General features: G+C 37.3%; 1 protein-coding gene across 1 annotated transcript; it reads right to left on the bottom strand.

The window, feature by feature from the left end:
* Nucleotides 1–14555, bottom strand: LOC101854182 (transmembrane protein 180). The gene is made up of 6 exons (XM_005102779.3): nt 13559–14555; nt 10723–10840; nt 8659–8755; nt 5743–5914; nt 1264–1457; nt 1–715 (listed from the first exon to the last, which is right to left on the bottom strand). Exons 1-6 carry the CDS (start codon nt 14233–14235, stop codon nt 483–485), a joined length of 1491 nt encoding a protein of 496 aa, XP_005102836.1. The 5' UTR covers nt 14236–14555; the 3' UTR covers nt 1–482.
* Nucleotides 14556–14667: the final 112 nt, after the last annotated feature.

Genomic DNA, 14667 nt, shown 5'->3' with positions numbered 1-14667 from the left:
TTTCTCAGCAACAATTCAATTCTGGGTCATAGTTAACAGAGCTAGATACCAGAAGTCAAAGGCACTAGTGTGGACCCATACATGACTCCTCTCCTCATTGTAATTTTCACTGTCAATTGAATTTATTACTTTCTTCCATAGAAAATATCCAAACTAGGAGTATTTGACACCTTTCGTTCATTCATAACCAATGGCTCAGAGCTCATATCAGCCATATGGTTGAAGGAGTTGAGAGTGAAGACAATATCAAATTTCATCATTTATATAGCTTTCAGGTTATGTCTTATTCAAATTGCTTTCCTAAAATGATTCTAATGCTATACATGAAGCACAAAACTACAGAGGAAAAATTGCAGAGTATGTTAAGGCCCAATATGCTAAAAGGAAAACAATTTTAAAAAGCAAACAGTTTCATGCTTAGGACCTGAAACACACACCCTCTGAACAAAACAAAAAAATTCCAATAACAAATGATTCCTTTGTTAAACTTGAATCTGCTGTAAGCCTAAACGAGCGGCTTTCACTTGGGCAAGTCTGTTACCTCGCAGGGTGAACTGCGACCATGCCAACAGTTGCAGAACAGCACAGATGACAGGAACACAGATGAGCATGGAGAACACACCGGTCTTGTACATGGCTTGGACGCCGTCGTCCATCTTGGTAAGATCAAGCTTCAAGGACCCAGACTCATTTCCAGACTGGAAGATGTCGTGGCCTAAATGAGAATGAGACCATGGTATAAGATAACTTATATTTCTGGAGCGCAACATCAATAAAATCTGTTTAGAGCTACATTGGTGTCTAAAACAAGAATGATAAATACATTCCAAAATAAAGGTTATAATGAAACCATTTTCGTAGGCTGTGATACTACAATCAAAACTTGAAACTGCTACAGCAAAGGAATAAATAGAGGCCTTTTTTCTTCCCATTCCAACAGATCACTCCATGAAATTTCAGCTTCCAAGAGGAATACTCCTGTCTCAAACACAAAAGTACTGTTTCCACTAACAATATAAGGTGATAAAAGTCTTGTAAAGGAATAACTGGTGGCTTTTAATGGACAAAGAGAGCCCAGAGGACAAGTTTTGACAAGTAAAACAAAAGAAAAATTGAACTTTGAGCGAATTGGGTTCAAAAACAGCACTAAAAAGGACTCATACCTGGTTCACAATTGCAGTCCTCATGTACATGTGTATAGAAAACTTAATTATACGGCAATTATAGGTCCTTGCTATCTCCCATGAACACACTAATCCTTACCAGTTTGCAGAGCCAATATCCAAGTCCCTATCACAGGAGCAAGAGTTTGGCCAGGCTTAGAAACAAGAGCTGCAGTGCCAAACACTAGGGCAGACACAGCCTTGGGTCGGGAATGAAGCACCACATCTTCATCTACCAGGTCACTGATCACTAGACTCAGCAGCTTGCATGTGCCCTCAGTGAACACTCTGTTACTGAAAATGGGGGAAAAAATTACAAAAAGAGAAACAGATTAAGAAACAAACAAATCTCCGCTGAACTTTTCCGCCCTCAGCTTTTCTCCCTTTACATTTTTCTATTCATGCTTAGATGTTACTTTTTTTTTTCCGTATACATGCCTCATGAAGAATTTCACCATTAGCTTCTTTATTGTCTTGAGGCGTGATCTTTCCATGTTTGAAATTTCGAGCACTTTTTGGTTTATCTCCTTTTCTGTCTGTGACATTTTCAGTCTACCCTTTATGAACCACATTTCTGTTGCTTCTAATTTTCTTTAAATATTGCTGCTAACTGTCCATCACTCACACCCATATAAAAAAACCTGGCAAATATGTAAGCCTGAACTTAATCTGAATTTGTAGTTATTGTAATGTTCCTGTTTGGAATGATCCGGGTCAGCTTTCTAAAACTATCTGTGGATGTGGCACATCTTTGGACTTCTAATATACATTGTCCTTCAGATATTAACAAGTGACCCAGATACCTGAACTTATTGACTTGTTTGTTTCATTTCCCATAACTTTGACATTGTATGGTGGGGCTTGAGTCTTTGGAAATTGCCATCCTCTCTGGGGGTGGTTTTTTTCATATCTAGTGCCAGACTTTTTCTTTCATTTTCTTCTACTACAGTATTCTGTACTTTTTAAGAGTGTGTTCTTGTACGGAGTGGCAACTCCCCTGATGTCGGGTGGCTAGTGTCAGGCTACTCACTGATGTCGGGGGACTAGCGCCAGGCTACTCGCCCAATCTAGGATTTCTGCGGATGTTCCGGGCGAACGAATTCAGTCGATTAGCCCCGCCTGGCCTGCGGCTTCTGGCCCTTGGGGATTTCTGCGCATGTTCCGTGTTTTGATACGTGGGGATTTCTGTGCATGCTCCTTTAAAACTCGCTTGATCAATCGCGCAAGATTCAGTCACTCACCCGGTCACTCCTTGTTCTCCAAGTCAAGAGTCAGATCGGTTCTAACGTGAAAGTTTGACTCTAACTGCAATTATCTGACCACATTGACATTATTATAATACATGTCATGTGTGAAGATGGAACTGGCCATAATGTGTACAATAATGACTGTATTGCACCAGGCCAGCTTGTGAACCGACGCAGAAAGAAAATGACAGGAATCAATAATTCTAATAACAAAAACACCCTCACCCCTTTCTCTCTCTCTCTGTGTCTCTCTCTGTGTCTCTCTCTCTCTGTGTCTCTCTCTCTCTCTCCCTCTCTTTCTCGTTCTCACTCTCTCTTTCTTTCTCCCCCCTCCTCCTCTCCCTCTTTCTCTCTCTGCCCGAAGACAAAATTTATCACTTTCAACTCAGCGCTGGAACGTTTGTTTACACTCGTATCACGGGTCGTCACGTGTTAAGAATACGAGGTAGATCTAGCGCCCAAGTCTCGTTCAGACGCGAGATAGGACAATTGAAACATCTTGGTAGTAATATGACAATTTTTAATAACATTACGATGATGCATTTCTATTGCTGGTAACTTTGTCACCGGCATTCCGATGAATGATAATAATTGAATAATTAATAAAGGGTGATAGATCTAGGGGATCTACAACAATGTAGTCAACTCGTGAGGGAAACCTCTAAAAAGACAAAAATAGATGGTGGAAAACATCGCCTATGATCTATTTTGGGCCAATCACAGAAGTGTGCTAGGTGCTCTCAATAGCTTCATGTCGCTCGGAAGGCCGCGAGGCCGTGTTTACGCTACCTGATACGGGTGCCCACTATGGATGGGATCGCTGGACTCGGTCGCCTCAAAATCAAACCTGTTTGTTTTCAGTTTCAGGTGATCGAGTCGGGCGATCGGCTCGATCCAGCCATAGTGGGCACCCCGTATAAGACTAAAACTAGACCTCGGTGACTAGCTCCGGGTGAGCAGAAAATGCTAGCCACCCGAGGTAACAGAAATCCCCACGGGCCAGTAGCGTCAGGCTACTCGATCGAATTCGGTCGACTAGCCTGACGCTAGCCACCCTAGATCAGGCGAGTAGCCTGATGCTAGCCACCCGACATCGGGCGAGTAGCCTAACGCTAGTCACCTGACATTGGGCGATTAGCACCGGCCATTCTTATACTACAATTAAAAGAGCAATATCAGCATACCTCAGAATGTTGACTTTCTGTCTACTCAGACTTATTTCTTTACCGTCTTTAAAGTTAAATGTGTCTTAATATCGTCTCACTGTATTTTAAGGCTTATCTTCCAGCAGAATGAAATGTCCTTCCCTTCCAAGAAGCAATAAGACTTTTTACAAAGATGCCCTTAGTCATTTGTACAGCCTGGTTTCTCCAGATTAGGGTAAGGACTAATTCAGAATTTGTAATCGAATAGTTATCACACTCAGGAAAAGGAACACACATAGATCCGCGGTAGATCTAGTGCCTAGTGCCTACTTATCATTCAATCATTTATTCAAATTACTAGTCTGGAAATCCCACGGGGAGACAATGTGACGATGTGGTGCCATACAATGCTCATGCTTAGAAATCATTGACTTCATTTGTAAAAACAGCAAAGTGCATCCAGTTTTAGGCCCCTCCCTCTTTCCTTCCCCAGTGCACACAGCATGACATATCATCATCATCATCCAGTGCCATATCTGCGACTGACATCAGCGATTATGGTTCTCTATTCATTCCTTTGCTCGGATCCTCTCAAAAAAACTACGTTTCCCTGATCTTTCCATGTTACCATTTGTTTAGGTTCCCTAAGTATGTTGTTCTGGGCCTATCCCTGCCTTGCTTGCCCTCAATTTTGCCAGTGAGAGCTAGATGTTAAAGACCCTTATGCCTTATGTCTATTCAGGTGTCCCAAAAACTGCATTTGCCATTTCCTGATTGTTTTTAACATTGAGCGCCCCAAGTGGGCTTCATCAAGCACTACCTCATTTGATTTCTTTTCCTTCCACGATACTCTTATCAGTCTCCTAAGAAACCAGATTTCTGTTGCTTCTATCTTATTTTCACTGTCTTTAGTGATTGTCCAGCATTCACATCCATATAGAAGGGTGGACCAAACATGCATTTCAGAACTTTCATTTTGATGTTCATTGAGATGTTTTTATTTTTCAGGATTGGGCTCATTTTATTGAAACTAGCCTTGGCCATTGTAATTCTCCATTTTATTTCTGTGGAACATTTTTGGCATCAGATGTTATAATATATACTAGATATTTAAAATGTTGGACTTGTTTGATCTTTTCACCTTTGCTAATGAGAACTAGGATTTGCTGCTTTTTTTGGATATTACCATGCATTCTGTTTTCGTTACATTCAACACTAATCCTTTACGTTCACTTTCTGTTACAACAGTATCTAGAAGCAATTGAAGGTCCTTTTCGGAGCCTGCTATTAAAATTGTATCATCTGCATACCTGATGTTATTAATATTTTCTCCATTTACTTTGAGACCTGGACATTCTTCTTTAAAAAAAAACCAAAAAAAACAACAAATAAAACTTTTACCTTTCTTTTGGTACTGGTTTTGGAGTGTGAGTACAAAATTCTAAAAAGAAAGAAAGTATTGTAACTCAAAAATTAAAGAAAGTTTTCTTTTCTCTCTTCTGAAAAGTATTCCTTTCTGGGTTTAGAACATTTAAACAGCTTGGTGTTGATATGATTTATGCATGATTAAAAAAGAGCTCTCTCTATGTCTTGCTGCTGTTCTGACAAAAACAAAGAACATTCACAGGACATTTGTTATATATTCAAAAGAACTATCTCCCCCAAAGCCAATTTCAAGGTAGGCCTAACCCAAACCAGAATTAGGCCATAAACTTAAGGGCAGAAATTAATGACAACATCCTTTAGTAATCTTTTACATTAAGCTCAAAGGATCATAAAGATCAAATGAAACAAAAGGCCAAGCTAGCAAAAATTTGAACTTGACCATGCAATTGCAACAATACATGTAGGCCTACCACTTCAACTAAGAATTACATATTTCAAACATAGCACCTCACGAGAGGAGCAGCTTGAAGTACGACTTATCCCTGTTTTGTAATCTTCAGAACCCAATGGTATCTCCTAGTCATTGTGTAAACCCAGAAAAGACAACTTAATGCATCCACAGACAGTTCCTACACTAGTAAAAATTTAGAACCATAAGAAAATCAATACAAGAGAATAAATATTTGTACGATTAAGATCAACATGCGGACACAATAGCATATATATTACATGACTTGATTGCTGCACGAGAGTGAACTTAAAACAAGACCCAATAAGATCAATTTACATTTGTATCCTCACCTTGCTATAAATAGACACAATAGCCAGATCCAGCTTGGGCCAGCAAGATACATGACAAGACTGAGGCCCAGTTTGACAAGGAAAAGGGACCGAATGATTGTGTATACTCCAAACTTTCGGCACAGCACCAGGAAATACAGATTGTTAATGTGCGGTGCCACAAAGGAAAGACCTGGAAAATAGATCATTTCAGCCTTTTCTATAAATCAACCGCCAATATTTGAACAAAAAATGTGTTTAAAAATCTCACTTTGTGTGTGTAAAATTGACAATCTGACAGGCAACGTTTCTAAGAGAAGGGAGATCAGCTCAAAACAACTGAAAATGTTTACGAGACAGAACCATTCATGCACTTAACATAAAAAAGTTTTATAGTAAAATTATTCAATTCTCTTGTAAAAATTACCTGTTTCTAATGAAAAAGTACTCATTTTTATTTCCTTATAAAAGACTGGCCCTTTTTTCCTCAAGAATTTTCTTCAACAACATGAACTCATCCTATGCGTACATCACTTGGCTAGGAATTGTAGGTCAACATATTACACGAATACACCTTATTTCAATCTGGCTACTATTACAAGCATTGTACAAAAAGTAAAATTTCATAATTATTTTAACAGTTTCTGTTTGATATATGCAAACAAACGTAAACAGGGTTCTGCAAGCTTTAGCTCTTCTAAAATTTGACAATTCATGCTTCTGTAGTGTGAGAATGATAAGAAAAAAAAAACAGCTGTGGAAAAAGCACCAAACTCTTTTCCTGTGGTGACAAAAGGAAAGCAGCAATGGACCTGTTTGGTTTTGTTCTCAGTCTTAATTTTGTCATTATTGCAGCCCACAAACAAACACTTTTCTGCTTTTTTCAAAACAATTTGTTATGTCATTGCAGGCACATTCAGTCAAACCTTGTTATACTGCCCCCTCTTGTTATGCCAACCCCACTTATCGCCAAGTTTTGCCAATGTACAACGAAAGTATAGTATTTGCGCCTTTTACACTACTATGTGCTAACTGTCTGATTTATACAGTCCTTATCAAAGTAATGTAAATTTGCCTCACTTAACTGCCAGCAAATAAGCCTCCAGAGGTACACACCTAAACCATTCAGTGGATGCTTTACAATCTTTTTCCCACATATGTCTCACACAGAGATTGGCCTATTTCTAGTGTTTTGTCACCAATTGCTCCTGATTTGCGCTGATTATGAAAATATTATTATTTTTAGGCTTTTTGTCAATGTTTCTAAATAATTTAACAGAAAGTTTTAAGTTGTCAGGAGAAACTTCAAAGGATTGTGCTACCTCAGCCTGTTGACAAAATATGTGGCGTTACCAGAAATCAGTCCAGAGACCAAAAGGCTGGCAGGCGCCCATGATGCTGGCAGGCGCCCATGAGGCTTTTAAATCGTGGGGATTCATGCTCAAGTTTACATGAAAAGTTTGAGACGATCCGATGATTGACGAGTATCGGGTAAAAAAAGAAAATATGTATACAGTATACCTCGACACAACCTAGCTTCTGATTCAGCAGAAGTTTTCCATTTGAATGTACGTAAAGTTCAGCTTGAGCTGTATGTATACTAGGTTACTACTCAATTTTCCCCTGCACATGGCAAGAGCTCAAGACAGATCTAGAAGAGTCAAAACTGGCCATATTTTGACTCTAGTCTCTACCAGTCTACCACAAGTCAAGATGGCGATCAGTCATCATCATCATCAATGCCTTTCACCCCTGGCAGGGTATAGGCCACATACAAGCTCCTTCCATTTATCTCTGTCCTGAGCCATCCTTCCAAGCTCGTTCCAAGTGAGCTTCATTTCTCTCATGTCCCTTTCCAAGCATCTCCTCCATGTTTCCTGTGGCCTACCCCTGCCTCGTGCTCCTTGTGATGTTTCCGCTGGGCTTTCTTAAGGTGTGTCCCATCCATCGCCACTTTCTTAGTCCTATTTTTCTATTTCTAAATCCTTTTGTCCTGTCCTTTCCCACAGCTCTTCATTCCTTATTCTATTCTGCCACTTAATTCTTAGAATACTCCTCATACATCTGTCGATGAAAGTCTGGACTTTATTCAGTACTGTCTTCGTTGTCTTCCAAGTTTCGCAGCCGTAGAGGAGCACAGACTTGACGTTGGAGTTAAAGAGTCGAATCTTGGTGTGCAATGAGATGTTGCTTGCTCTCCAGACTTTTGATAATTGCTTGAAGGCTGACCTTGCCTTGGCGGTTCTTGCTTTAACATCTGCCTCGGCAATCAGTGCTGTCCCGTTATACTACTAGCCCCACTTTACCGTCAGTTTCATACTTGTCCCAACTTCCTTACTACCCGTTACGCCATCTGGTGTTTAGGGCAGCAACAAAGGATCTCCAGCTCTGTCTGTTTAGGGCCATCTTGGTTAACGTCCCCCACGAATGGTTCCAGGACTTCATTTCAAACTCTACTATGCATCTCCAGGTCACTTAGGGTCTGCCCCTCTTGCGATGTCCTTCGGGTGTCCAGTGGAGGGCAGTCTTTACAAAAGAGTCTGGTTCTCTCCTCAGAACATGTCCCAAGGTAGGCGGTATAATAGGGTTTGACTGGATGTATATAAAGTCAGGTACAGATAACAAAAACCTCGAAAACTCGAAATCACAGATAGCTCATATAATATGTTATTCCCCAACTGATATCTCTTAAATTTTTAGCTGTACAGTTTACCCGAATAATGAAAGTGTCAAACACATTTGTCAATCCCCAACGTGTTTGAGTTATCCATGCCCCTCTATATAACACACATTCATTAGCAGGCACTATTCTGTCACTAACTGACAAAAATGTTCATGCTGTAAGGGTCAATATATTATGATCTGTGTAGATGGTACAAGTGGATATTTTTGGGACAAATCAAGGCAGAAAGTGGTGGTTACACAGTAGTGACCTACCTAATAATGTGGATGCAACCGTTGGGCTCACAGCCTCTCCAAGTAAGGTATCCAGGAACAGAGGGAAAAAATTAGAATTAAAGTGGCAGTGGAAGACCTGAAATATAGAGAGCAAAAAAATCTTCAAAGAACAAACAATATACACATCAATTCAAGCGTTAAATACTGACAGTCCGGAAAGGCTTATCCTCAATCCAGAAATTTTTGTTCACTCGTAGTCAGTGCTTTTCCTTGAGCGACAATAATTTCAAGCTGAAGCAAAAGTGGTGTCACTTTATATGGCATGGATGTAAAATTCTTCAAGCTGCCAATGGCTATATTGAAACAAGCCCCCCTCCCCTTGTCTCCTCAGTAAGAAAAATAAAAGACACTTGTTATTCAGACAGAAAAGATGGAGAGAGATCTAGAGATCAATATCCAAGTGCTATTTACTGAGACCACAAATATGTTAATATTGATGTATCAAGGACTTTTACTAAAAAGTAAGTAAAAGTTTTTCCACAACTCCAATATATAAAAAAACAAAAATAGATGTAGTACACAGATAATAAAATTCATTTAACATAGTCATCTGACCATACAGTAACTTGTCAGGGTTCTTTTAATACTGCATTATTTAGAGAAAGAAAAAAATAGCAAATAGTACTTGCTAAAAAAAATCCCTCAATGATCACTGCACTGTACTTACTACAAACTTCAAAACATAGGCCTACAACATTCAAGCTCTACCAAATAAAGTGTAGAAATTATGAAAAGAAAACTCATGATAATATAAGGATCATGCTAAAATGCTTGCAAATAAACTGAAAAACCAGTCAAACTTCAGTTCTACCTATTATTTTACATGTGGTAGAAGATGTGAAGTAAGATCAAGCAATACTCATCCTTTAAATCCTAGAGAGGGATACATACTCATTATGGTGGAATCTTACACAAGGCATGTTCAACCTTTTTTAAAAATAAGGTGCCAAACCTCTGCAGCTAACAGTGGCTTGTTTAATATTTTAATTTATTTAATTAATATTACAGGTGATCGCACAACACAAGTTACTGTTGGGATCAAATATGGCAGAATTTTGTTTTACGTGAAGTCTGTATCAACTGTGCACAAAATGAGGGGGTGAGATGAAACACCCGTTAAGCGACATTTGCTTAAAAAATCGAAATTTTTTGCCTATAAATGTACATTGTTACCGGCTATTAGATGTACAAAGTGCTTTCCACCAAAACCCAACATATCCTTCATAAAAGCCACCACCCGATACATCCAAAATCATTATTTTCCTAAACTCGATGCATCCTTAAATTTTCTTCATAGTGATGTCCAATGAAATTTCAAATCCTTTCACTTGACTTACTTTTCAAAAAGTCAGTTGACGAGTGTAAACAAGTCTTGTTCAGCCTAATACAACGGTTATTTTAATACGTTAGACGGTCTTCGTCATTTCATATAATGTCATTAGAGTGTGTTTATGAAAAGTTAATTAGAAGCTCTATTTATTCATTCATGGTGTAAATTTACATTTTTTTGCATTTGTCTGTGTCATGTTATTTGAGACTACACCCCTTTCAAAACACTTTTGCTAAAGAAGCTACTTTACAACAATTATTGGAATTTCACCTTCTGCCGGTAGACAAAAAATCCTTTGTTCTATGAGGCTTAAGTGTGTAAAGAGGACTGTACTAAGGCTGTAATTAGAGCAAAAGAGTGACTTAAAAGGCATAAAGGGACTTTTTTTTCCGGGATATAGCTGGTTTTGGCAAATCACTACCACTTTCATAGGCCTACCCCCAATTTTTTATTTTAATCATCATACATTTTTTTAGTCAAGCTTCTTGTGTTGGCCGACCAGCTCCCCACCACTCACTGTTGTACTTTCTGCAATCAGTTTGCGTGCGTACAGAAGCATTAAAAAAAGCTGATTTTTCTCAGAAGTGCTAAAATGGATGTAGCGGGTTTTGCATCTCAGCCTCTTGCCTTATATAGATCTGATATTATGAAATTTAAAGTACAATCTGAGGAGATTTCATGAAGCTCATACAGATTTAATGTTTGAGACTTGCCTGCACTAAATTCATAAGGGCAAACCATAAGAAATTCCGATGGGAGAGCAACTGTTTGCCAAATTTGACCACTGAGGCTTGAGTCTCCATTGAGCTGTCATCCTTGTGTTTATGAGACCTAAAACAATAGAGATAGAAGGTCTAATTAAGTAAGTAAATTATCATGCCATGTAAAGTCTCCAGACATTGCAGTTATGTCTCATCAATAAAATGACATGTTTAAAAGTTACCAGCTGTTGGAGCGATGTTGAAAACAGTTGTTTGTTCTCAAAACATTGCTCAAGATTTCAATCAAAGTGAAGAACACAGCACCGAGTCAACAAATAAAATCAGCAGTACATTTATTTATATATTGCCACTCATCTCTCCCTCTATTCTCTCCCTTTCCCCTCCCCCCCCCTCACTCTCACACACAAACACACACGCACACACACACACATGCTTGCTTTCATAAAATGTTGTCTAATATGTCTAATTCAAATATTATATTATAATATTAGAACATAGTTCAACATCATTGTAATGAATAAAATATAATATATAGTCTAGAGACACTTGCTCAAAATGCACAAGTAAACGTAAACTCACAGGACAATTTATAATCATTTTTCAAAAATACTACACTAAAATTTAAAATACCAGATTAAAAATTGGAAGTCATCATTCACACTGGGTGTGCGCATAAGAATTAATTTTATTCACATCGGGTGTGCGCATATAAGAATTAATATTATGAATATAAGAAATAATTCTATTCGCACAGGGTCAAGCCAACGTTGATTTTGGACCTCGTTTGTCACACCTGGGTCACCCACCTTTTGGCAAAGGCTTTATTTAAAATGTTAAAACAACTGTACACTAGTATAATATATATCATACTTCCAAGTTGTTTTCCACACATAACAAGATTGTTCACTCAGCTCAAAAAGTGTTCGCAGAAGTCCGCGCATTGCTTCAGATAGCGCTGGAGTCTTTGTTTTGAAGCTCTCTCCCATTTCTCCAGAAGAGGAACAAGAAATACAGTCTGTTAATTTCACTTTTATTGTTTTTCACACAAGTAGGGTCTCTGTTCGCAAAGTCCACATTTTTCAAAGAGGGCGCTACAAAATTTTGAGGACCCTTTTTTAATTGGCTCAAAGAAAGGAGTGAACTATCTTGTTATACATGATGTGATGATCTTTGTCTATACGCGATGAGGGGGAAAAAATGAAGAAATGCTAGGCCCAATTAAGTTCCATCCTTCTTTTGAAATGCCCTGTGCCAATAATAATATTATTTTGTACAGGGTTGGGTTGATTTAAATCAAGTTGATTTAAATCAGTTGATTTTTTTGATTTAAATCAACTTGATTTTTAAAATAAAAATCAGTGATTTAAATCATTTTTTTGAAAATTTATTTTTATTCAGTTTTTACACATTCATCATTCAGAATTCCTTTCCTTGGTTTCATAAAACAGATATAAGGTTTAATAGACTAATATAATCATGCTTAAAAGTCTGCTTCCCCCCCTTTCACTGTAAAATAATGTACAGTATTCAATTTACTTTTTTTTCCATAATTGAAATCAGAGCTGGGTTGATTTAAATCAGTTGATTTTTTAAATTTTAATCAACTTGATTTTTAAAATAAAAATCAATGATTTAAATCACTTTTCAAAAAAATGTATTCAGTTTTTTAATATTTAAACATTCAGAATTCCTTTCCTTGGTTTTATTAAACGATATAAGGTTTAGTAGACTAATATAATCATGCTTAAAAGTCTTCTTTCCCCCCAGTCACTGTAAAATAATACAGTTCTCAATTTACTTTTTTTCATAATTGAAAAGGGTTGGGTTGATTTAAATCAGTTGATTTTTTAAAATTTAAATCAACTTGATTTTAAAAATAGAACTCAGTGATTTAAATCACTTTTAAAAAATGTATTCTGTTTTTACATCTTTGAACATTCAGAATTCCTTTCCTTGGTTTTATAAAACAGATATAAGGTTTAGTAGACTAAAATAATCATGCTTAAAAGTCTGCTTCCCCCTCTGTCACTGTAAGTAGTAAAATAATACTGTATTCAATTTACTTTTTTTTCATAATTGAAATTAGCATTTTCTTTTTCTTTTTAAACAATCACAAGCGCACGCACACACACACACTGTAATAAAATGCAAGTTTATCTATGTATAATTACCCCCCCCCCCCCCCCCTTCCTTTTAGACTGACATTTTGTTCATTTTTTGTTTGCAGTCATAACTCACTGATATAGCAGATTAAGGCTTTCTAAAATTGCAGTTGCTTAAATTAATCATTAGTTAAAATAAAGACAATGCATTTTGCACTAAAAGAACTTACTTTTAGCCTCTAAAAATCCCAAACTGTGTCGACATTTTTTAAAAAATCAAAAAAATCAAAAAAATCCGATTTAAATTTAAAAAATCTGATTTAAATAAAAAAAATCACCAACCCTGATTTTGTAGTATTCACACACCCTGTGCAAATATAATTTCATAGTATTCACACTGTATTCACACACCCTGTGCAAATAAAATTTCATATAGTATATATTCGCACACCCTGTGCGAAATAACTACAACAGCCAATAAATTATTGTATTGAATAAATTAATAAATGGCACCGCACAGCCCTTGCCAATGTGGTCAACAATATACGTAACATTTTTGGGGCAAAAATACAACTTTTTTCAAACAATGCTTTGTCACATTAGTCATAAAACAGAAATCACAGTTGTTGTTTTTTTATCGGTACTACTGATACATGTTTGAAAAATTATTGCAGGCATGCTTTCCAGACTATAGAAAACTAACATAATATCGAAAAAAAACTCACACTTCTATTTCAGAAAAGGAGTCTTTACTTTGCTTTGTATAGGTTGACTTCAGAGCCTTCACCATGACCAGATATCCAGCAAATGACATCAAAGCCAAACCAAAACAGAATGTCCTAAATATTGACAGGCTTGCCTTGTTCCAGAACAGATATGATAAGAACACAGACACTGAACCAAACGCACTAAACACCGAACAACTAGAATTAAGTCTTGTTCTTTTATCACCAGATATGGATAAATCAGCCAGTAATGCATTATGGTGAAGATCAATCATGGTCAAAAATCCATCATACAGACATAAACAAACAGCAAATTGTAAGCCAGGCCAACTCCAGTTTATCCAAAACAGGGAAAATGAGATTGCGAAAAGCGGTCCATACGTGTGAAGGGCAGTCAACCTTGTCCAAATTATATCTGAAGAGTCATTTTTGGTGGGCCTCTGATCTTTCTTTGAACTTAAAAATTTGCTGTCACTAAACCATCCAAACAGGGGGTCGTTAAAAGAATTCCAAGCCAAAAATATTGCTTCTCCGAACCAAAATGAAACTTTATCGATTTTGTACACTGATACAAACGTGTCCACATGATAGAGCAAAAAAACATTGTGTAATATTGTTGTAAATAATGTGAGCGAACCATAGCTGGTTTCAAGCGATAAACCTTGACGAAGAAACATTTTCAACTCTGAAAATGTAATCAAATCAAAGAAGTCAGGATCCTATGATCCTATCTGCTATCATTTTTTCAACCGTGAATGGTGTAGTACAGGATGTGATCCCAGGTCCCAGGGCTTTCGGCGTTCGTAACACTTTTCACGTATTCCTAATTGTAGGCCTGTAGGCCTAGAAATCTAGATCTAGATGAGATCTAGATCTAGATCTAGATTGTAGATCTTTTAGATTAGATCCTATAAATATTCTTGGCCAGCTTGGTGAACGCAATAAAAACATCGGCCTAGATCTAGATCCTTATTAATTTCTTTGATCCAAGACATGAAGCCTCTAGAGTAGATCTAAATCTAGAACTAGAATATAGAATGTAACTTTCAACAGTAAAGAAATATTGTGCCCACTTTGTCAAAATTAAACTCCTCACCCAAAAGATTTCG

Source organism: Aplysia californica, unplaced genomic scaffold, assembly GCF_000002075.1.
Source record: "Aplysia californica isolate F4 #8 unplaced genomic scaffold, AplCal3.0 scaffold00340, whole genome shotgun sequence".
In the NCBI taxonomy this organism is placed as follows: domain Eukaryota; kingdom Metazoa; phylum Mollusca; class Gastropoda; order Aplysiida; family Aplysiidae; genus Aplysia; species Aplysia californica.
The sequence above is the reverse complement of the archived record's forward strand: the minus strand, read 5'-3'. Positions and strand labels throughout refer to the sequence as shown.